This window comes from Cheilinus undulatus, linkage group 19 (assembly GCF_018320785.1).
Source record: "Cheilinus undulatus linkage group 19, ASM1832078v1, whole genome shotgun sequence".
NCBI lineage: Eukaryota > Metazoa > Chordata > Actinopteri > Labriformes > Labridae > Cheilinus > Cheilinus undulatus.
The window spans coordinates 7,930,579-7,955,841 of NC_054883.1; the positions used below are offsets into that span (position 1 = coordinate 7,930,579).

At 39.9% G+C, this 25,263-nt stretch overlaps 1 protein-coding gene across 2 annotated transcripts; it reads right to left on the reverse strand.

The window, feature by feature from the left end:
• Positions 1 to 617: 617 nt before the first annotated feature.
• LOC121527315 (flocculation protein FLO11-like) lies at positions 618 to 23,799 on the reverse strand. 2 transcript variants are annotated; one of them, XM_041814235.1, is made up of 12 exons: positions 23,479 to 23,799; positions 21,135 to 21,434; positions 20,367 to 20,996; positions 14,199 to 14,390; positions 13,644 to 13,961; positions 13,161 to 13,237; positions 10,361 to 10,467; positions 10,126 to 10,269; positions 7,338 to 7,469; positions 4,574 to 4,843; positions 3,740 to 3,996; positions 618 to 1,729 (listed from the first exon to the last, which is right to left on the reverse strand). In XM_041814235.1, exons 2-11 carry the CDS (start codon positions 21,281 to 21,283, stop codon positions 3,787 to 3,789), a joined length of 2,229 nt encoding a protein of 742 aa, XP_041670169.1. In that variant the 5' UTR covers positions 21,284 to 21,434; positions 23,479 to 23,799; the 3' UTR covers positions 618 to 1,729; positions 3,740 to 3,786. The 2 variants fall into 2 exon arrangements, with proteins under 2 accessions (XP_041670169.1, XP_041670168.1); XM_041814234.1 differs by having other exon boundaries at positions 618 to 3,996.
• Positions 23,800 to 25,263: the final 1,464 nt, after the last annotated feature.

Genomic DNA, 25,263 nt, shown 5'->3' on the forward strand with positions numbered 1-25,263 from the left:
ATCTAATTAGCTCATCCTTGAGTCAGAGTGGACATTTGGGTAAAGTATGTTGAAAAACCCTCAAAGTGTTCTTGAGGTGTTTGCAAAAGCAAGGCATGAACATGAGGGGTGAAAATGTGTCTCAGCTCTGGTTTATCCTTGAGTCAGAGTGGACATTAGTGCACCATGTAAAGAAAATATGTCAGTGTTCTTGTGATCTCGATCAACAAAAGGCCCACTGATCTTTACCTGTCACAACTAAATCCAAATTAGCTCCTTTAGGCAGAGTGGACATCTCTGAAAAGTTTAAATAAAATCCCTTATAGTCTCTTTGAGATATCACAATTCAAGAATGGCTCAGAATGCATGTACACTCTCTGATGAAGCTTGATAGCTCTGCCCTCGCCTGTCCCTAACACTGAAGCATAATAAATGACTCCAAACAGATAGAGAGCGTAGGAAAATCTGCTTTATTCAACCAAGTTTTCACCACCTGTTTGGCTTCCAAACAGACATACTGATGATTAAATTTGAACTTTTGAAACTCACATCAGTTCTTCTTTACTTTAAATTAGGAAACGTCAAAACATCATACTGTTAAAATTAATCAATTATGATAGGGAAAGGAAAGACTTACAAAAGTTGTACTTCCATTTTAATTAAATGCCATTCCAAAATCGGACAATGTAGGATCATTCATGCAAATGGCATTTTTGTCTTTTTTTCTCTTTTTTCTTTTGTACAGTTAATGAATGAGCATCACCTGCTCTAGAATGAGGGAAAGAAACAGCCTCGAATCACTAACGACCAACATTCATTCTTATTGTGCATTTTTTTTTTCTAAGGCAACATGGAGGACCAAGCGAGCGTTTTCTACTGACTCCAGTGGCTGGTGGCTGGGGCGGCTGCCAGTATTTGCAGCAGCATTGGCACGTTTTCCCCTTCAGAACAGCTTGGTTAAAGGCAACATGTTACACATTGAGTTCGACACACACACAGCTGCAAAACACATCAGAAATCAAACCTCTGACACAGAGGCTGCAATAAATCCTCTGATCATCATCCGGTGTGAGCTGCTGTTAAACCTGATAAATTGTCAAACCCTCCATGGACTAATTCAGCCATTTCACTGATCACTGTCACACTTAATTCAGTTAAAATGCATTTTTTACATAGAACAAAAACAATAAATTAATACTGAAATCAAAGTGCCCAATTCCAGTGTAAACACACAACATCTTATTTAGCGCTATTGGCAGAAAATTCTTTTAGAGAGAAATGTAAAACAGAAAGGTTGTCAAAGTGACACCCTGGAAATTATTTGGGCTTAACAGAGATGATCTCACAATATCAGATCAATGATTATGTACACACACGCAAATAAAAAACTCTGTATACAGTACAGTGTGTACAAAAGTGTGTAAACCACATCTTGTACAGGGTCTCAAATCAGCATATTTTAAAAGGAATAGATCGACATTTTGGGAAACATTTGCTTTCTAGTTATGACTTGACAAAAAACATCACTGCTGACAGCTGCTGATTTATCTTAGCATAGTACAAGCTCATAAAACAGGACAAAAAAGCCTGATTTTAAAGCAACCAAATGCTGCCTTTCACATTAAAAGAGCAGTTTCAGTCAATCGAAGAGTACAATCAATCTCATCATGAGCACTGGATCTGGCCCATTTCCGCAGAGCGCCCTGGTCTGCCTTCAAGCACTGTGTAACTTTGGCAGCAGGCCATAGTCCTGTTGAAAGAAGAGCATTCGTTTTTAATGGCACTAGTTCACACACCAGCCTTCAGTTCAAAAGAAGCCAGTTTTCCAATACCGGTGCTAAATCAATGCTATTGTAAAAGTGCCAGTGCCTGAATCTATACTTTTAAGAGAAAAGGGTGTTAACAGTTGGCAGCTAAATAAAGGCTGTCTCAGTATTTTAAACGATTCAGGGATAAGATGCCAATAAAACATATAAGTACTGGAAACAGGTGTAACTTCTTCTTGGGGATCATGTTGGGGTGGCGAGGCGCAAAAATGAAGCACTGAAGTCTGTCTCGTTATTCGGTATGGTAGATATCGGCTGTGTCTGTAAAGGATTTAGATACTCATCCCTATTGCTAACAAATGCACAGAGTCTATGAGAGGGGAAGGCATCAGCACTATGAGTGCATTAGGACAGCGCGGTTAAACTCGGAGGCCTTCAGTGGGCGCCAAAGAGCACCAAACTGAATTTGTCCATGATGCTCTGAGGTAGTAGAAAAGGGCTGCGAAGATTTATTCATAATCAATTCAAAAATATATTTTTCCTTTGAAAAAAAAAAAAAAGTCAATGTAAGGTCCTGAGAGAATGTAAACTGAATCCAAAGAAACTATTTTCTGTTTCTCATCAAAGACTGTTCATATCTAAAAAAGACTCAGTAGCACCTGCGCAGGAATCCAATATTTTCTTGTTTTGTGTCTGTTTCACAGTAAAGGCCTTAGTTTTCTGACTCTGTTTATTTCCATCTAATGTTTTGCTAATCATGCTCACACACTGTCACCAAAACTTTTTCAAAAATTTTTTTTTTCGTAAAATGTTTGATTTTTTGCATCCGTCCAAGTAATTTAAATGGGTGACTGAATATTCAAAGTACCAATTCCTTTCTCTCCCCCCCCCCCCATTACTGAAGCCTCATTTAAATCTGTGATTTTTTAGGCATGTTTGGACCAAAACTTGAGGCTGAATTAAGGAGTGTAATGGTGAGTAAAACTGCCTGAGGGCACTATTGGACAGGAAGGAGGACTGACACAACCCCAGTCATGATCTGGATGTCCTTGCATATTACCAGGGGCATGGAAAAAATACACTTGAAAAAATAAAAAAATTCCACACTGTTAGGGTGGAGTAAGGTATGGATGTTGCGATTAATGAGCGCCTGGTCTGCTGGCGGTTTCCAAGCATATTACTAAGGGTGAAAAGACCCGGACAAAAAGGATGCAGCTGAGCATCGACTTGTGGCACATTGGACCACGTTGCACCCTACATGCCCAAAACTTATGCACATGACTGTATATTGGTATCAAAATCAGATAGGATATAAGAAAAAAATCCAATATCATGCATCTCTGACACTGCCATCCCCTATGGACAAAGGGTAAATTTTTCAGCTTTATGATTAAGTTGTTCTTTTTAATCTAGAACTCTCACCCTCATGTCTGAAAGCAACCCAACGTATCACTCACTGAGGATCTGTGCAGTGGAAAATAAATGAAGGCTGTTTTGGAGGAGTGCTGTGACAGACTAAGTGCAGCAGGAGCTACTAAAATTGGTCCTGTTAGTTTTTAAAGCAAATGAAAAGTATATCTAGAGTTCAAGATTAACACGTTCAAATCATATTGTTTGACAGTTTGTTTAAATGTGACTAATAATGTTTGAGAAGTGTAAATTCTCTCACATCTTAAAGCCCTTATTGATATGAATTATTTATATATTGCAAAGGGAGAAAATGGGATCTATACCTCAAAAAGGTAAAAACCAGCTATAAGCACTTCTAACCTTTTCTTTTAAATTAGTTTCACACAAATAACATCCATAGAAATGCATGTAGCTTAAATGAATTAATGTCCCACCAGCTTTTACTCCTGATTGTAGACTTTGTGCTACGCCAAGATAACCAGTTCTAAGCTAGTGGTGTCATTTCTCTCTTCTAATACAAAAGCCTCATTCCCACAATGTCGATTTACTCATTTAATTGTTGTAAATCTATCATCTTGAAGGACCTGAGGAGTGTTTTGTATGTATGGCAGGAGATTTCTCTGCAGAGGCATCAGCTCGAGTCGAGCTCCTTCTGAAGTTCAGAAACTTCAACAACTGGCACGTTGTAGTGACGATCGTCCTCGGTGACGAGGCACACGGCCGGCCAGTCGTCTTTATGGTCATCCGGGTAATAGGTGACAAACTCCTCTGTGTCGGCCTTGTACAGTCTGTAAACTTGAATGGTGCACTGCAAGGCGTAACCCAGTAGGAACATCTCCACCTGCAAAGAGGACAAGAAGGAGGGAGCTGATTGTATAATTAGAGAAGAGCCCAGAGTTTAAAAAAACACCATGGTTTTACACCGCACAATGTTTAATCAGCTGCTCAAGCACATGATATTTATGGGTGGGGTGTCTTTATGGGGCTCACGCCTGTAAAAGCATTCATTAAAAGAGAGAAAATAACAATTAAACCTCTCTGCAGCTAGTCCTATCTCAAACCTCCTCACGCCTGAGGCTAATCAGGAGAAATTACAGCTCAAAAACAAGGAGCAACACAAGCATAGGCTTGTTTTACTGTTCAGGTCTCACATTAAGAGAATGTTACACACCCAATCGCCTGATATCTGACATTAGCTGTTGTTTTTGTACGTTACTGAGTGTGACAACAGTTTATTCTGCAGGAATTTACAGCTGGATTCTAAAGGGAAAGATAAAGCAGCTACTGTCTTGGCAGCACCGTTCACCATAAAAAGTTTATGTTAATGCTCCCTACCTGCCATAAAACTAGTGTATACAGCCAATAAAACATATCTTAAAATTCTTGCTTATGTAAGTCTGTGGCCAGGTTTCTCCTACCTGCTCGAGGCCAGCGCTGAGGCCCACATGGCTGAGGTGGTTGGAGAGGAAGGAGCGTGGGCAGTCGGAGGAGTCTCGAGCGAACAGCAGCCAGCAGAAGAGCGGGACGTCCCCTCCGGCCTGCATGCAGCCGTGCAGCTCCACCGCTCGGCTCAGCATCAGCAGCTTGAGCGCCTCCAGCAGCCCGAGCTCCTCTTCTCCTCCCTGAAACACTCGCTCGCAGAGCTGCTGCCGCTCTGATGCAGAGGAGCAATCCACCGCTGCCTGCCACTGGAAACACAAGCCGGGGGATTAAGTAATAATCATCAGCAGAAACACATGGAATACATTTAATAGTATTTCTTTTTTAAAATCGAATCCATCCTTATCCTTAGGGTAGCACAAGACAAAAGAACCCAAGTTCATTTGAATCAAATGTCTCTGAGTCATGGATGTTCAGTGAAAACTTTCTATTAATAACTCTGTTTATTAAGCAACATTTATCCAGAGGGACCTTCTGTAATTGATTAACTGGAAAAGTCTTTTCCAAGTTGTAAAACGGAGCTGTCTTTCTTAAGTCAGTTTGTGCAAATTTATGAAATTTTAAATACGATTTCAATAGAGATCTACAGTCAGATTTACCACCTGGATGACAAAAACGGGTTTCCAGCAAGTTTTTAGGTTTAGACTTTAATCAAACCAGACCTGCAAAACTGCAAAGAAACCACACATCAGAGCCAAACAGGAGAAAACTGCACTGGCACGACATAACAATGTCTGGGGGTTGTATGTCTTCAGCTGCATTGTGGTGAACATCCACATGTCAAAGCAACGAACCAACATCAAAATCCTATCACTTCATCTTTGAATTAAATTTTGCGTTCATGCCAAATTTGCTTTTACTCTTTCCTGGTGTTCCTAGAAAAGGAAGGAGAAAGGAATAACGGCCAAAAAAAGTTTTTTTCAAGGACATTTAAAAAGTCAAAATAAAAGTGAGCTTTGACAGGGGTGGGATGAGATATTGATGTGAAAATCCCAGGTGCCAAATGTTCATATTTCATTACCCTGAATACCCTGAACATGTCTGTACTGTACCGAGAGGCTCATACCGAATCTGTTCGGTACGAATACACGTACCTTTACACCCCTACTGGAAACACTTCACCCCCGGTGTGTGAGACCTTTTAAAAAGCTAACTCTGGGGTGCAGGTGGCCTAATGGTTAAAGGCGCTCCCCATGTACACAAGCGGCCCAGGTTCGAATCCAGCCTGAGGCCCTCTACCGCGTGTCTCTCCCCCACTCCTGACCCTGTTTCTGATTCTATCCACTGTCCTCCTCTATCTAATAAAGACACAAAAATGCCCAAAATAAATCTTTTAAAAAATAAATAACATCAAAATTAGATATTTAAAAAAAAAAAAAAAAAAAAAAGCTAACTCCGTGGGTCTCTGTCGCAGTCTGTCCCAAATCACTCACTCAGTGTCAGCACACAACTTGCGCGCGATGGTCGTGTGTCATAAGCGATTCAGCCGCACAGTATGAGATGACGTTCTGCCACGACTGTCGTATGGTTGGCTTGAAATCATACCTGGCTTTAGGGAAGGCCTTCCATAGTTCAGCAAGACAATGCTAAACCACATCCCACATGTATCACAACAGCATGGCTTCACAGTCAAAGAGTCCAGATGTTGAATTGGCCAAAGTGCAATCCAGACTTTCACCAACAGAAAACATTTGCCACATCCTAAAATGGAATATCTGGCAAAGACAACCCAGGACTGTTGAGCAGCTAGAATCCTACATCAGAAAAGAATGGGACAACATTCGTCTCCTATAACTCCAGCAACTGGTCCCCTTACTTCCTAGATGTTTACAGACTGTTGTTAAAGAAGAGGGGATGCTGCATAATGGTAAACTTGGTCCAGTCCTTACTTTTCTGAGTTGTTTTGCAGTCATCGAAATCAAAATATTTTTCATGAAATGGTAAAATGTCTCAGTTCCAACATGTTTTTGAGTTTTACCAATAATTGCATTCTGACTCCCAAACTTTGATAGAATTTTGTGAAAATGGGGTTGTAGTATATCTTATCATATATATGTTAAATTATTGACCATATGGCATAATTACACATGAGATATTTTCTCTACAGCCAGTAAAACTGCATAACCTTCTGAATAAAGAGCTATTGTTAACCATTCCCCCCCCTTCCCTACATGTCAGTGTAAATCACTGTACCTAGAAAGTCATGTTTGTGGAATGGGCACAGACTGGAATAACACAAAGCAGTCTATTCTGAGTGTAACTATATGTTTTCCATACTGTCAGGCACAAAACCAGCACACATCCACCTCTCTTAAAGCGACAGAGGCCTGACTTTTAAAACATTCAGTGTGCAGTAAACACCAGAGTTCCTCAGAAGGTACCAGTGGCAGTGACAGATTGTAAACCCTAACAGTAGCCTCACTCTGTTTCAGTCGAGAAGCAGTACAGTTGGTACAGTTTAAAGACTTTCTTCAAGGCTGAGGGGTCCAAGTCTCCCTCCAGATCCTTCACAGCATTACAAGGCTGTGTGTTAATGACACCCAGGGAAAAAAAGCCATGAGAGTCAGAGCAGACTACCTCCCTTAACATATGGAAGCAATCACATGTAAGAGCTCTGTGGGTAAGTATCAATACCCTCAGTGTCCATGAATGGCATAAAAATAGTGCTGTGGTTACCTCGCCCTGTGCATTTCACTACTTTCTCACTGTATTCATGTTCCTGAGAGGAGTAAAAGCCCATACCTTAGTCCTTAGAAGCTCCATGTAGCCTTTGAGCTGTGCGATGGCATCTCCAGTCCCATCTCCCTGCAGGCACTCCCCAGGAAAAGTCCACTGACTTATCAGACCTTCCTGTGCCTCCAGTTGTTTTGGCAACTGCAAACAAATACAAGTTTGATGCTTAGTAATCATTTCAGCCAAGTTTAAAGCAGCGATGAGGAGTTTTTAGCTGCCTATGAAACAGTAAAATTAGGGTTAAAGCTTCTATTTTACCTACAAAGGCAAACAAAAACATCAGCCATGAAGCAACTTATTTTAGATTCCTAACCACTGCCGCAGGGTAGTTGTCAGACGAGGTTAAAGCAAGCTGAAGAGAACAACAACAAAGACTAGCAAGGTGTAATCTGAGCAGCTGTTAAGGAAGAGCAAACTTTTTTGGGCTAAAAAATGTACTTACACTTACAGGACAGGATCAGCAAGGGAATAAGAGATGCCACTTTGTCAACATAGAGTGCCAAAATCAGCAAAAGCAGGGGCTGGGCACACACCCATTAATCTGTGACCATTTACGATCACTTTTTGCTTTCAGTAAATTCAATTTTCCTTGATATTATTTTCAAAGTACAAGCATAGAGCATCCCATTCTTTAGAGAAATTATTGAAAAACCAGCCAAAATACCCCAGGTGCTTTTATTGTGAAATGCTGCTTCACCTACAAAAGTCACAGGCTTTTGTCACTCAGCTGGAGTGAATAACAAAAGTTTATATCATATCAGATTTCTATGCTATTGTACTGTGTTTGCATAAGATATTTGACTGGATTTGGATTGTGGTGTGAGATGTGTAGATTTTGGCTGCTGTGTTTGCTGGATCTTGAAAATACTTAACAAGAATTATGACTTTCTAGTGATTTTAAAGGTATTAAACTCACAAATAGGAGTTTTAAAATAATCATAACAATTAGGAAAAAACCCACAGACAGCCCAAGGGCAGACAGACTTTTAAAAGCTGAATTGCACGGTGCATAAAAGTCACCACATCTTCTGATTCCATAGCTGAAGATATCAGAACTTTGATGATCAGAACATTAATGCAAGTACAAGAACTGTGCAACAGGAGCTTCATGAATGGGTTTCTATGGCTGTGCAGCTGACTGCAAGCCTCACATCTACAAGTCCAATGCTAAGCATCAGATGGTCGAGTCTGGGTTTGGAGGATGCCAGAACGTTACCTGCCTGACTGCATGGTGGAGGAGGTATACTGGTAAGAGGTTGTTTTTCAGGGTTTGGGCTAAGCCCCTTATCTCCAGTGAAGGCCAATCTTAATCAGCATACCAAGATCTTTTGGACAATGCTATGTTTCCAACTTTGTGGCAACAGGACAGGGAAGGCCCTTTTTCTATTCTGACATGACTGTGCCCCAGTGCATAAAGCAAGGACTATAAAGACATGGTTTGATGAGTTTGGTGTGGAGGAAATTGACTGGCCCGCACAGAGCCCTGGCCTCAACCTGACTGACCACCTCTGGGATGAACTAGGAGATTTCAAGTCAGGCCTTCTTATTCAACATCAGTGCCTGACCACATAAATGCTCTACAGAATGAATGAGCATGAATTCCCAAGAAGAGTGGAGGCTGTTCTGGCTACAAAAAGGGGGGCAACTACACATTCAAGTACCTGTATTTAAATACAATGGAATTACTTAAATAAACAATTATTTTGCAAAATGTGATGATTTCTTCTTTGCAAAAGTTTCTGGTTAATGTAAACAGGAGTATGAACAGTAAGTAACAAAATAAAAACAGCTGTTTCCAGAAAAAAAGAGGTGGAGCACTGAGCAGGTATGTGTCTTCAAGGCAAAGGCATGACTCTCCATATCCATCTGAAGGTGCCTTTTCATCTGCACAAAAGTCCAAAAAACTTCACAAAATTTTTGAAGTGAGCTATATTTGTGGACCAAAATGGCTACATTTTTCACCACAACTTTACCCAGACTTTTCCTGCCAGCTGCCTTTGAAAATTTTGGGATGAGTTCAAGTGCATCGATACCTCGATTTATACTGGGAATACTTCCATTTACCTAAGCATAGATATAACAGCAAAACCATGTCATCATAGCACTGGACTGCTTCGGCCACTATTTCAGCGCCATTTTTCTTACATCATGTTCTGCCTCCTGAGACTTTAAAGTCTTTCTATGCGACTTTCAGAGCGGATTTTCAGACCAAAATAAATGTTCTTTTTGGATAAATCTCCTTCATCCCTCAGCTCACCCCTCCCTTCCCTCCTCCAGACTTCCCCCACCCTTCCTTGCACTTTCACCAGCTAGAGTCTCTGAGACAGAGAGCGGCAGACAAGCGCTGATTAACATTTGAAACAATGTTTTATAATCTATTTCATGTGATATGAGTCTCATCTTTGTAGTTATCTGTTTGACTTTTTACTCTCTAGAAAGTCTGTTGGGTCTACTTCCATTTTACCCTTGTGGTGAGCCTCTGAGCAAAAAAAACAAACTGAAGAAACTGTCATCAGTGTAAACCCAGAGCTGAGAACAACAAACTTCACTCACTCAGTTGCTATTACTCCATTGTGTTTTACATGCTATATACATGCACTATTAATATTCAGAATGCTGTATATTAAATGTTTATTTTGTAATAATTTTGTTATCACATTACACTCTTCATAAATTGTATGTGAAGTTCTATTTTCATCATTAAATTTTCCATGTTCATGACTGGAACATTTGCAAGGGCTAGAAACCGTGGCTAAGCCTCAGTGAATTGATTCCACCTCATTAAGAGAGCATTTACCATAGTAATGTCCTCCTCCTGCAGCCACAAGGGAAGCTTCGTGCTGTGGGAGAGCACCTGGAACAGAGTGGCTCTGAGGGCGCAGTAGTTGTCCCCCCTTACTCTCCTCAAGCAGCCAAACCTTTGGGACATCTCCTTATAACCCTGCAGCAGCAGCACACAGAGCAAGTCATCAGAAAAACGTTAAAATGGCTTTTATCTGAACCAATTCTGCTAAAGAGCTAGAGGCACCAACCTTCCTAATGAGAGCACTTTTGGCAGTGTTTCCTTTCCACTCTCGCTCGCTGTAAGACAGAATATCCACAGCCGGTGCCAGACTGCATCTGTCCTCCACCTTTAAAACTGAGAGGAAAAAAAGCAGAGAGAGAGAGAGTCAGTGATGACTAAACAAAGAGTTTGTTTTAGAGATTTCAGAACTTGAAACTCAAATATGACACTAGTAAAAATCTAACATTACCAAAACCTGTTTCAATACCACAGTAACAAAAACACAAGTCCTAGGAACGCAATCTTGGATCAGTTCTTGTTTGTAATTACCCTAAACGGCAGGCAAACTGTCAAAACTGCACTTACATGCCCAATTCAGAAAGTACTCTCTCTTTTGGTTCAAAACTACAGCTGATTATCTATTTCTACACCTCCAGGCCGGCAACTGCATGGGCCGCTGACGTTATATTTTCTGGTTGACTGTCTTTACATATGTCCAGTGTATCTCAAGAACGCCTTAAGGGACTTTCCTCAAATGTTGCAAAAATATCCACTCTGACCCAAGCATGGACTTATTGGGTGTGGATATCAAAGGACCTTCATACACTTACGGTAAAATCATTGTGTAGTTTAAGCTACACTCCACTGCTCAGAACACGCTAGAATACAGAACAACACAGGACTTTGGACCACTGAGCCACAGTCCAGTTCTTTTTCTCCACAGCCCAGGTATGACGCTTCTGACGTTGTCTCTGGTTCAGGAGTGGCTTGACACGAGGAATACCACATTTGTAGGATCCGTCTGTGCGTAGTGGCTCTTGACGCACTGACTCCAGCCTCAGTTCACTCTTTGTGAAGCTCCCCCCAAATTCTTGAATGGATTTTGCTTGACAATCCTCTCAAGGCTGTGGTTATCCCTTATGCTGGTGCACCTTTTCCTACCACACTTTTTCCTTCCACTTAACTTTCTACGAATATGCTTGGATACAGCACTCTGTGAACAAGCAGTTTCTTTAGCAATGACCTTTAGTGGCTTATCCTTTAGTGTCAATGACTGTCTTCTGGACATCTGTCAAGTCTGCAGTCTTCCCCATGAGTGTGTAGCCTACTGACCCAGACTGAGAGACCATTTAAAGGCTCAGGAGACCTTTGCAGGTGTTTGGTGTTCATTAGCTGATTAGGATGTGACACCATGACTTTCCAATATTGAACTTTTTCACAATATTCTAATTTTCTGAGACACTGAATTTTGGGTTTTCATTATCTGTAAGCCATAATCAGGAACATTTCAAGAAATAAAGGCTTGAAATACTTCACTCTATGTGTAATGAGTCTATATAATATATGGGTTTCACTTTCTGAAATGAGTGACAAAAAATATTGAACTTTTTCATGATATTCTAATTTTTTTAGATGTACCTGTATGTATTTATTTGATTTTGAATGACATGGCATTACTTTAATAATTTAGTTCAAATTATTTTGCAGACCCCCAAGCTGTGGCTAGTGGACCCCCAAGGGTCCCTGGACCCCAGTTTGAGAACTAATGGTCCAGAGGACAATCACTGACACCGTCTACAAGGAGGATAAGCCACAAAAGGTCACTGCTGCATGAGCAGAGGCTGTATCAAAGCAGATCCATGGAAAGTTGACTGGAAGGGAAAAGTCTGGTAAGAAAAGAATCACAAGCAACAGGGATGAGCTCAGCCCTCAGAGGATTGTCAAACAAAGCAGATTCAAGAACTTAGGGGAGGGTTCACAAGGAGTGTACTGAGGCTGGAGTCAGTGGCTCAAGAGCCACCACACAGACAGGTCCAGGAAATGGTGCTAAAAGTCTCGTGTTTCTAGTGCCAAGCCACTCCTGAAACACAGACGTTATAAGCCTCTTACCTGGGCTAAGGAGAAAAAGATCTGAACCGTTGCTTAGTAGTCCAAAGTCCTGTTTTCAGATGAAAGCAAAATTTGAATTTCATTTGGAAATCAAGGTCCCAGAGTCTGAAGGAAGATCGGAGAGGCACAGAGTCCAGTGTTTTCAGTTTTACAGTCAATGATGGTTTGGGGTGCCAAGTCATCTGCTGGAGTTGGCCCGCTGTGCTTTATCAAGTCCAGATTCAACGCTGTCAGCGGTCTACCGGGAGATTTAAGAGACCTTCATGCTTCCACCTGCTGAGAAGCTTTATGGAGGTATTGATTTCCTTTTCCAGCTGGACTTGGCACCTGCCCACAGAGAAGCCTAAACTACCAGAAACTGGTTTGCTGACTGTGGTATTACTGTGTTTGATCGGCCAGCCAACTGGTCTGACCTGAACCTCGTAAAGACTTTCTGGATTATTATCAAGAGGAAGATGAGACACCAGACTCAACAACACAGACAAGCTGGAAGCTATCAGAACAACCTAGGCTTCATAACACCCCTCAGACTGATCAGCTCCATGCAACATTACAATGATGAAGCGCTATGTGCGAGTACAGAGAGCATAACTGAACATAATTTACAAGAACGTAGACATTTCTGTATTACAAATGCTCGTTTTGATTTGTGTTTTTCAATATTCTAATATTACTAGACGGTGGAATTTTTGTGGGCAGTAAGGCAAAATTATCAAGATTAACACAAAAAAGTCATGAAATATTTCACTTTGTATGGGATTAATGTAGAATATATGGAAGTTTCACTCCTTGAATTAAATCACAGGGGGGAAAAATGTTTTCATGATATTCTAATTGTTTGAGATTCACCTTTATATTTCACATGAAAGACCAAAACTCACTCTGTTTGAACTCTAGTGTAATAACATGACATAAATGTGTGATTTGGATGAACTCACGTGTTGATTCTAACACGGATGGTTTACTTGTTTGAGATGTTGGCAGCTCCTCGGCTCCTCTGTACAAATCCTCCTCACTAAAAAGGAAGGACAAATATGAAAGGACCAAAACCAGTAACATAAGCACTCTAATTATTATCACCTGTATATCTAAAGCACATAAGCAATCGATCATTGATTTTCAAAATACATCAGGGAGGCATACTCTTTCACAGGATTTGTCTATTTAAATGAGCATGGGTGGTTTATTTTGAGTTAATCTCACTCACACCTTCCTGCTGCTTTAAATACCTACTGAGGGACCAAACTGGCATTAATCCCCAGCTGAAATAGTCCACAACATTTAAATGATTCCTCCATGTGGGGTGTCTATTTTCATGTTTCACAAACCACCGTTAAACTTTATTTCATATCCAAACAACATACACATAATGTTTGCTTTTGTCATACTAAAGCAAACTAACCCTTTAAACCTTCACACACCTGTTCCCTAGGCTGTTTACAGGAGAATCTTCCTCCTCCGGTCTCATCGTCTCTTCAGTTTTTACTTCAGTGAATGTACTCGCTGTCAGCTGCTCCTTTTTCTCAGTCACCTCTTCATCCTCAGCATCTTTCACAGCCTGAACTTCAACCTTTTCCTTCATTTTGTCTTCCTCCTTCACTTCAGCATCTTCTCCATCTTTGTCCTGTTCATTCAGAGTAGTTTCCTCCTCCTGTCTCACACTCTCCAAAGTAGTGAACTCCTTTGAGCTGGGACTTACAGAGTCAAGAGCTTGGGCTGCATCTTGATCACACTTTGAGCTGCAGATAGAAAACATTTTCTGATGTAAACATTTACCACTCATTTGGCTCTAACAGACATTTTAAAATCATGAAACAAACATTTTAAAGCAAATATTGACAACTATTCAGCTTATACAACATGCTGTGGTGCCTGTATGCCCCCTAGTGGTAGCTTGGGTGCTTTCATGAAAACTAGCCCAAAGTTTATGTAAACAAGAGTCTTGTTTTGAAGTCACAAACACTGAACCCACTGACCTCTCACTGGAATCTACTGGAGCTGTGGTCTCTGACTCCCAGGCTGAGTTGGCAGAGAGTCGTTCCTCACTGTGGTTGAGTTCTCGGGGCTCAGGTCCAGGAGAAGCCTCTGAGGCATCGTGGCTTTTTGATAGGACTTCAGGATCGTCCTCCCTGCACGCTGGAGAAGCCTCTGAATCCTCTGTCACAGCCCTGGGAGCAGAACGAGAGGTGAGGGTTATTCATTTACACAGAGGAGATATTCAGTCATACAAAAGCAGGCTTTGGTTACTGCACACATTTTATTGCAATATGTTTTTAAAATGACACTGCAATGATTTATATTATTTACAACTTGCATATAAAACCAAAAATGTTTTTAGATTTAAACTTTAATGTGGTTCTAGTAAAAATGAAGCAATACCCCTATTATAATAATGCTATGGTAAATTCTAGTTTAATTGTTTTAAAATGGAGGAAAACTCCAGCACATCATCTAAATTACATAAAAACACAGGCAATACTTTCCATACTATATCAGCCCTGATGGTGTGTATTTCTCTTCAACCAAATTAGGCAGTATTTACAGAATGACATAATTTTACACAAAATTAACAAAATGGGCAAGACAAAATTGTTGGCTCAACTTAATATTTGGTTGCACGCCCTTGGGAAAAAAATTAACTGAAACCAATCACTTCCTATAAACATCAATGAGCTTCTTACACCTCTCAACTGGAATTTTGGACCACTCTTCTTTTGCAAACTGCTCCAGGTCTCTCAGATTTGAAGGGTGCCTTCTTGCAACAGCAATTTTCAGATCTCTTCATAGGTGTTCAGTGGGATTTAGATCCAGACTCACTACTGGCCACTTCAGAACTCTCCAGCTCTTTGTCTCCAACCATTTCTTGGTGCTTTTTGAGGTATGTTTGGGGTCGTTGTCCTGCTGGAACACCCATGACCTCTGATACAGACCCAGCTTTCTGACACTAGGTCCTACATTGTGGCCCCAAATCTTTTGACAGTCTCCTGATTTTATGATTCCTTGCACACAGTCAAGGCACCCAGTGCCAGAGGCAACAAAACAAGCCCAAAACATCTTTGAACCTCCACCATATGTGAGTGCAGGTGCTGTGTTCTTCTCTTTGTAGGCCTCATTCTGTTTTCTGTAAACATTAGAATGACATGCTTTCCCAAAAAGCTCTACCTTAGTCTCATCTGTTCACAAAATGTTCTCCCAGAAGGATTGAAACTTACTCAGGTACATTTCTGCAAACTCCAGTCTGGCGTTTTTATGTCTCTTTGTCAGCAGTGGGGTTCTCCTCTGTCTCCTGCCATAGCGCTTCATCTCATTCAGATGACCACGTATGGTCCGAGCTGACACTTTTGCACCCTGAGTCTGCAGGACAGCCTGAATTTGTGTGGAAGTTGACTGAGGATGTTTATCCACCATTTCAACTATCCTCTGTGCATTCTTTTGTTGGTTTTTCTCTTCTGTCCACGTCCAGGGAGATTAGCCACAGCTCCATGGGTTATAAACTTCTTGATTATATTACGCACAGTGGACAAAGGAATTTCAAGATCTCTGGAGATGGTCTTGTCACCTTGAGATTGTTCATATTTTTCCACAATTTTGCTTCTGAAGTCCTCAGACAATTCTCGGCTCTTCTTTCTCTTCTCCATGCTTGGTGTGACACACACAGGCACACAACACAAAGGTTGAGTCAACTTTTATACAGTCTAACTGGCTTCAGGTGTGATTTCTAGATTGCCAGCACCTGTTACTGCCACAGGTGAGTTTAATGAGCATCACATGCTTGAAATAAAATGATTTACCCACAGTTTTAAAAGGGTGCCAACAATTTTGTCCGGCCCATTTGTGAGTTTTGTGTAAAATGATGTCAATTTTGGTTTTTTCTTCTGTTTTTTGTGTTGTTCCAATGCACATAAAGGAAATAAACATGCATATACCAAAAACATTTGTAATTGAAAACAATTTCTGGGAGAAACAGTGTATTTTCTGGAAAAATTTCAGGGATGCCCAAACTTTCATTCATGGCTGTATACCAGGATAAAGCTGTACTAGAGTGATGGGAAGAGAAATGTCTGGAGAAGGAAAGGAGCAGCTCCTGATCAAAAGCATCCATCACACTTGGTGGAGGCAGTGTGATGGCATGGGCATGCATGGCTGCTGGTGGAGCAGCCTCACTGGTGTTTACTGATAATGTGACTGCTGATTGAAGCAGCAAAATAAATTTTGAAGTGTATAGGGCTGCAATCTGTGCTCATACTCAGCCAAATGCTGATGAACTGATAGGATAGTGCTTTATAGTGCAGATGGATGATGACCCAAAACATAGAGCAAAAGCAACCCAAGAGTTTCTGAAGGCAAAGAAAAGGAGTATTTTTCAGTGGCCATGGCAGTCACCTAAACTAGTGGTCCCAAATCTTTTTTGTGCCATGGGCTGGTTTAATGAAAGACAACATTTTCATTGAACAGCCATCAATGTGTGAGGTATAAACTCAACATAATGCGGAATCAGCGGGCACATGAGAATCACCCATCACAGTAAAAATGTATTTTAAGCAGGATGGCTGGTGGCGTTGTCTTTTAAATGCAGCTTTCCTTTTTATGGCTGTCGGCGCCAATTCCTTTTCCACTTTGGGAAGAAACTCTACAATGATGTTTGTTTTCTACTCATTTCAGCTAGCTTGTGGGCTTAATTTTTGCGTGTCTTGTGACAACGACAATCGTCTTGAACATGTGTCAAGAGGGCAAACGGCAAAGACGGAGGAGAATCTGGTCATTGTCCAAAATAAAACATCTTTCAGTTATTTATTCTTTCTGATGCCAAATGACCTATGGACTGGTACCAGTCCATGGCCCAGTAGCCCATGGCAACTCAAGACAACAGAGCACGCTTTTCAGTTACAGAAAACAAAACTGATGAAAGACCCATCAATAAACTGCAACTGAAGGCAGCTGCAGTAAAGGCCTGGAAAAGCATCTCCCAAGAGGAATATGGTTTTGTGTATAGGCTCCAGACTTCAGGCAGTCACTGAATGTGAAGGATTTTCATCCAAGTTTTGAAATAATGATCATATCAGTAATAATGTTAGTTCGTCCAATTTCTTTTGAGCCCCTGATAATTGAGTTACTCTGACTAAAATTGATGTAATTCCTAAATCAAATCAAAAGTGGAAAATCTACACATAACTTACATCTTCATTATTTTATTTCAAATATTTTGTCACGGTTAATAAAAGCAAAATTATATTTTAAAAAGGTGTCCTTGTCTAAATACTTATGGACCAGACTGCATGACAGAAGATGTAGGTTATTTTTAAACTTGGGTTCTTTTATCAATGCTGTCAATCATGAAAAGAACTATCTTTAACAAAAATATATCATTTTGAAATGTGGTATAAAAAGTATTGAGAAATATCATCACCTATTTTTCAAGTTTTGGGATTGGTATTGTTCATGTTTTTTTAAATTCACCAGTTAATTTACTCAGTTATTATCCATTTACTTCTTATGTCCACCATTGTTTGTTTGTTTGTTTCTTTGTTTTTATTTATTGATTGATTTTATTTACATCTTTTATCTTATTTGTTATATATATATATATATATATATATATATGATTTCTTTTTTCCTTCTAATTATTTATTTAGTCTTGAGTTATTTTATTTATTTTATCTACTTATTTCTTTTTTTTTTTTAATTTGTGGTATCTGCCATTTATCCCTACTTAATTTATTTTTATTATTTATTTATGTATTTTTTTTACCTGTTTACAGGAGTGATCAAGAGTACACAATAAGATAGAATTGTCCAGTCACTGAAATATTTAAAAACAGAATGCTACACGTGATGCTGATAAATATGAGGCAATTGAAAACTCTGTCTCCCGTACAGTATTTCTTTACTTGTTTTTCTTTTTACTTCTGTCTTTGTATTATGTTTAGCGTTAACACTGTTATGTTAAACAAAAAAATATAAATGAAGTATTGAGAAATGAAAAAAATCCTGAAGCAAAACCAAAGATTGTCATAAAGTTTTAATACCAGATTAAAGCAGGTTTTTGCAGCAGTATCTTTTACAGCCTGGTACAACCATGGACAAATAAAAGACAACGAATGTGACCACAAATTTCGAGCTATATTACTGGAAATATTCTCAAAATTGAAGCTTTAAGGAGCTCTTCATTTCTTAAATCAGAGCCTTCTCCTGTTTGGAGTCAGCTTGCCTTGTGTCACATTGAATTCCTTCCTTCCTTTTTTTTTTGTTTATACTGCTGTCATGCAGGGTACCTGCATGCTTCCCTGTATTGTGAGAATGAATAAACATTTAGTGGACAACATAAAAGAGCAGGCATTTTTTAATGTCACATGATTTATTGACTCATTCTGCACAGCCTTAAGCCATGAATTCCTGCAAGTACTGTCTGACTAATACACTAATATTAGCCAATATGTGACTTAAATGCAGAATTTTAAAATACACATGAGAGATTGGGATATTTATCAAATATCTTGTGCAATAGAAGGTTATAGAAGGTTATACTAGTTTGGTAATTTTCAATGGTCTTTGTTTTTCTGCACAACAATTGGTTGATGATGTTTGATAGTGAAAATATTCTTATTTAATGCTTATTTTCTAGAAAAACTGCCTTTTAATGTTCTTGCATGATTACATCATAAAAAAACAATGCATAATACTAATAGATAATATATTTTTGATATACTGCCCAAAGTTATGCCTATGCTGGTGAACTGTCCCTCTCTAAAGTTCACACCAGAGCCAAAAGTCCCAGATTGTCAGGCTACACATTTCAGGTACGAACAAAAACGGGAGAGGCCCTTAAAATGATGCTGTGTTGCACAATGAATGTTAATTGTGATGACTTTTCTGTTTCAGTATGTTTTAATAAAAAACTTAAGCTAACATTTTTCATCCAAAAGTCAGTTAAGTCTTTAAAATATGTCAGACAGTCTTTTTAAACATGCACAAAATTCCTCAGAGTGAGCTGCATGTACTAACATACAACCAGTATTATCAACGCAGACTTTACCAGGACTTTTTAGGCCAGTATCCTAGTCAAATGTCCACATAAAGCCATGGTGTGTGAATAAACACAGACAGTAAAATTAAGGAAAATTCTAACCTGACATGCCAGATGGATGCGTTTCACACATCCATCTGGAAAACCTCTCATACACTGCGTTTAGGAAAGGGCAGAGGCTTTGAAAAAAAAAAACCCAGAGGATGATTGGATGAACATTCTGTCCGTCACATCAGATCAACAAAACACGTTACGTAGCCGCTACCGAGGAGTAAATCCATAGAGAACTGCATAACGCGAATCATGGCAACTGTAGACATGTCAGTACACCACTTTTTGTTTTTTAAAATAAAACAACTCAATGCTGTTCTTCTTTTAACTAAGAAATGTCATCGAGTTCTGATTAAACTGGTGCTTTAGCAGCATCCACGCTAATGTCTTCCACACTTCTGTCTTCCACCATGCCCAGAGTACTGCTCCTCTTTGCTGATTGGTCCTTTCACTTTCTAACCGGGCCCAAACGGTTCAGAAGGGAGCTTTGCAGGCTGGATTTGCCAGTAAGAAACACAGAAACTGGGATATCCATCTGCTTTGCAAGGTTAGGACAATTCACCATCAGCAAGCATCATCACCATGCTCGTTAGCATACATTTGTTGACTGTGTATTCAATCTAGACTTTATATAAAGACAAAAACTGTCATAATGTTGGACTTTGTCACTTCATTTGCCATCTCAGATTTCTTCAGCATCCTTTTTATGTTGTCTTTCCTCCTGAGAGCCCAGTCTACCCATGCAAAGGGGAAACTTTCAAGCTCCAAAGAAGAAGGTCTGAGAACATTCAACTCTGGAAAACTTTAGTGGGAGACTGTTCTTAAACTTTAATGTGTGCAAACGGCTTTACTTTGTTATTTTAATATGTATGAATTTATAAGCACTGGTCTTCATTATCAAATCATATATGTACTTTAAATTTATCTTCATGCTGTTTAAAACAAATTCAAAACTGCTGTGATATGCTCTGCCCTGATGGTGTGTATTTCTTTTCAATTTAATAAAACATTCTTTGTTCTTTACAAAAAAAAAAGGCAAGACAAACCCAAACTTCACTATTTGACTCACCGTCTCAGAGACTCTTTCTGTGACTCTTTGTCAACTTCCTGAGCAGCTGCAGGAACAGGCGTCTCCTGACTTTCTGCAGCAGAAAGCTGAGCGTTTGGCACGGATAACACTTCATTGTTTTGAGAAATCTCCCCCAATGGCTCGGCTGCAGCGTCGTCAATAGTGACCTTGGAGCCTGTTTCCTCATCATCATCAGGAGGAGTGTCCAGTATTATGTGCTGTGTTGTGTTCGTCTCAGTGTGGTTTTCAGAGCACGCTGCCTCAGCCGTTACTGATTTACTATCAGGGACTTTGTCCTCCGCTGAGGCTGGATTTTCTTCTTCATCTTGGGCTGAGTTTGTAGCTGGAGAAGCTTTGCAGTCAGCTGTGGTATGCTCTGTTTTGGGGGAGTTTAAAGTGCATTGCTGAATTTCAGGTTTTCCATCATCTGCAGGATGTTCCTTTATGTCTTCGTCTTGAGGCCTGGTGGAGTTTTCTTTGAGTTCAGATCCTTTCCTGGGAGAAGTTGTTGCTGTTTTTGCAGGTTCCTTCTGCATGGGTCCATTCTCCTGAGTGTTATTGAGCTCTTTTTCTAGAACTTCAGCCTCAGCCTTTGACACCACCTTCACACAGTCCTCATCAGCTGTTTTTCTGGGTGACACAAAACAGAGCGGAAAAGCAAAGTCACATGAAACCCCTGACAAGTTCCTAAATTACAGATAAGATTTTACACTGAGCTGAAATCTCAGAATTTCCAAAAGGTAAACATTTATGTAACGCTAACCTCACCTTAGGTCAACATCACCTCCAGGACCACAAGTGCCCACCACAGTGGTTTCGCCTGAGGTCACCGCGGTCTTCGAGTCATCTTTTAGCAAAACACTTCGTTCCTCCGCGCTGCCACAGGGACTCTCATTTCGACAGCAACAGTTCCCCATCTGCTCGCTCCCTCTGCTCGGGAGGTCAGACAGGTCGTAGGCTGAACGCTGGCCTCTGATCCAAAACAAGCCACTGATGCAAGCGACCTGATGAGTCGCTGAAGACTCAAAATCTCAGGAATTCATCATGATGAAGAGGGTCATGCTGTTGCTAAGGTAAAGAGACAACAACGATTATGACTGGTGACAGAGCTTATACACCTTAAAATATACCATATCAATAAAAGAGGGTTAAACACTTCTCGTCTGGAACTGCTGGGTTTTTTTTTTTTGGCCTGTTTGGCTGTGAATGGTTGCTGTCTGGTCCTTAAAAATAAAGCTGTTTCTGAGCTCCTGGTGTCAGTCTTACAATTTGGGGGGAAATGGTCAATTAATTAGCAGCCGATGTTTATCATGAATTTAAAATTGAATTTTCATTAAAGAAAAAAAAAAACTGTGTTATTTCCTGTAAAATTTTAAACAAAAGCCCCACTGCAATTTAAGGCTTAGCCTAAGGATGTCCAAACTTTTCCACCAAGTGCCACATACAGAAAATTTTAAGCATGGTGGGGCAACTTTCATGTACCTCCCCTTTATGATTTTAAAGTAGGTAAAGATACACTAAGTGATTTGTTTTGCTTTAAAGTTAAGTCACGAGAAAAGTGCATTAATAAATTGTTTTGTAAAATGTTTGTTTACAAAATTAGCACAGTAGCCTTGCCTAGTGCTGAAAGTAAAACATAAGCTAATCCAAATAAGTTCATACTGTCTTCACAAACTAATTTCTACTCTGTTTTCTAATTGACAGACGAGTATAGTTTTGTGTTACCTTCCGGATGAGCCCCCAAGATAACACAAGACTACACTCATCTGTCATTAAGACAACACATAAAATACACACTACAGAAAAGCACAATTTTCATGTTCTTATGTGGGCCATTTTTCATTTATGTTTCAGAATTTGCTGCAGGCCCATTAAAAATGGGCAAAGGGCCGCATTTAGCCCCCAGGCCAAAGTTTGGACACACCTGGCCTACCCTCTTTTAATACCTTGATGTTGTTGCATGTTTTGACAAATGGAAAAGCCGGTCTCAGATGGAGGCTTTTCTGCTCTAAGTGTGAAATAGTTCACGTACTGGCTTTAAAGATAGAAACATATGTTGAAATTATAAAAAACAAATGTTTCATCATATCTAATGGCAACATTTAAAGCAACGGCATGTGCTTTGACTGAATAAACACACAATCATGTGTTTAAGGCTGAGCAGTTAACTGAAATCTAGATAAAACTGCAACATGACATCAAACATCAAATTTGCAATATGTGTCAAAATAATCAGTTATTTACTTTTCCACTACTGTCAGCCCTAGTTAGCAATGCATGTCGGATTTTTGGCTGATACACATTATGCCTAACCTTGCAAAGCAGATAGATGCGTCATGCGTTTTGTTGCTCTGATTGGCCCATAAAGATGTGACAGACAGAACATTCATCCAATCACCCTCTGAGTTTTTTTTTGCCCCAAACGCTGTGTATGAGTGGTTTTCCAGATAGATGTGTAAAACAAATCCATCTGGCGTGCCAGGTTATGATATGCCGATTTTCATCACATTTCCATCGGCCAGCAGCACAGCACTTACATGGGTTTATATTAACAGGAGTTTCTCCCTCTCTTCCCCTCAGTGCAGCAGGTTGGCATAAGTGGGCTGTCTTACAAAGCCAAATCAAATTAAAACCTAAATTGCAGACAGATATTCAAATCAAGCATGATTATGGTAATGAATTTTAGGTTTATGCTAACCCAACAAGACTAACACTTCTCTTGTAAATTTCAGCAACCTTGCAACTACAATTTTAAATGACAATCTGTATTTTGACAGACATGCACAGTTGAGTTTGTATAGGAAAACGTTTCAATTTATAAACTTAATATTTATAGTCGAGGCTTAATTTCACTTAGGACTTAGATGGTATATTTTTTACAGGAACTCCCCTTATATTACCATCTTAATATCCATCAACTACACAGAACCATGAGTGCTGAAATTCCTATTCAGGTCAAACACTAATTTATCATAATGTAACACATTTACATAAATTAGCTACAAACACAGCTACACTCCATTGTTTATGTTACTTCAGTACAGGGTATTGGCGATAACGACACATGACAAAAAGCACACCCACTAATATATTATGACCAAAACAGACATACCTCGTTCGAGTTTTATAAGAGAAAAACTCTGCGAACGAGAAACCATGGAGCTCCGATTCCTGTTTCACTTTTGCTTCGCTGGAAAAAGCCTGCTCAAGTTAGCTAGCCAGCTAGCTGAGGTAAACTTAAACCATAAACATGCGTTCCTAAAAACTGATGGTCGCTCATGAGAGTCACCGCTGCAGCAACGGTTACCTTCTACAGCTACTGGCCCTTAGTCGTTTAAGACGACACATTTCATTTAAAACCTGTGCATCTACTGTGTTTTCAGCGGAACATCTGTTGGCACTAGCCCCTAGCATAGCCAGAGCAGCAGGTCACGGCTCGGTCCGAGCGCATGACGTCATACTCATGTGCGCCGACAGTTGTGCTGCATTCAGGGGCCCCTCGGAAACTTCCAACTTCTCCTTTTCCTCGTCTACAAATCCACATTATGGATATTGTTTGCTTCTTCTTCGTCTTCTTTGGAGTTTTTTTTTTGTTTGTTTTTGTTTTTTTTTTTGGCAGTTGGCAAACCAGCTGAAAGGTGCATTAATTGACGCCACCTGCTGAACTGGAGTGTGGTTCTGCATTAGGCTTTGACCTTAAATTCTGTTGATTAGATTTGTTCCTTTAAGAAATACAAGTATCTGTATGTTTGTTGTAATTTTTCCCCAAGTATACATTTCAGTGTGAAGCTTAAATTCTGTTGCTTGAGTGAATCCCTAAGCCTTTGTCTTTCCTGTGAATACTGGCTACAATCCATAATGTACTGTACTGGTTCCGGTTCATTGCAGTGAGAGCAAAGTCCTGTGGGGTGTTTGCCTATAATATGGAGTGTACTGTTTAATCCTGTGTGTCCTATTCTGAGTCGTGTGATTATGGCTTCTTCCCTTGGAGTAGTGAACATTTTCCTACCATCTTTGACCTGTTGTTGTATACTGTATAGATGCCTTCCTGTGTCACTAATATCCCAATATTCCTGCCATGTTTGTTGAGTGTGAGTGTTGATGATTGATTTAGCTTCTGTTTTACATAAAGTGATTTGTAAATCAACCTTTTGTATTCTTAACGACTCTTTTGCAAGTATATCTGTATATTCATTGCCTTTTGTGCCAACATGAGCAGGAACCCAAATGAAACTGGTACTTGTACAACTGTTTTCGAAACTGTAAAGGACCTGGATTATTTCATGGAAAATGTCTGGTCTATGAGATTTTCCATTTTTAATGCCCGTGAGGGCTGATAAGCTATCTGATGCTATTATAGTACTGTTTATGTTGTTTGCTTCTCTCCATTGGAGTCCCAGTAGTATTGCAACCAGCTCAACAGTATAAACAGATAGATGGTCTGTTGTCCTTTTCTTAATGGCTTTGTTGTGTGTGTATGAAAGCTGCTGCAGCAGTACATCCTGTAACAAGATCTTCTGAGCCATCTGTATATCACTGATTTGTCAACCAGAACTTTCTCAAGGAGTTTTTGGGCTACATACAATGCATTCACTGGTTTAAATTTTGCTCTGATTTCCTTTTGAATGGTCATGTTAAGTTTTGGTTCTGTAATCAACCATGAAGGGATGTTTGAACATGGGATTGTTAGGCTATAATATGTGTTATGAAGGCCTGCATTCTCTGCTTTTACATTCCCAATCCACCCTAAACTCTGGAAGTTGCTATTGTTGTATTCCCAGCACTCATTCAGTACCCCTATGTGAGATGTGAATCCTCATGCCGTTGTAAATTAACCCAATATGTGAGTAAACATTTTATTCTTCTAATGCGCAGGGGCATTTCTCCCATTTCAACC

Excerpts from the sequence above, each read along its gene's own strand:
- LOC121527315 (XM_041814235.1), bottom strand. The coding sequence starts at position 21,283 with ATGGGGAACTGTTGCTGTCGAAATGAGAGTCCCTGTGGCAGCGCGGAG. Across the intron at positions 14,391-20,366 it reads CAGAAAGAGTCTCTGAGACG|GGCTGTGACAGAGGATTCAG; the intron begins GTGAGTCAAATA and ends TTCTGCTCCCAG. Across the intron at positions 13,962-14,198 it reads CCAGTAGATTCCAGTGAGAG|CTCAAAGTGTGATCAAGATG; the intron begins GTCAGTGGGTTC and ends TTCTATCTGCAG.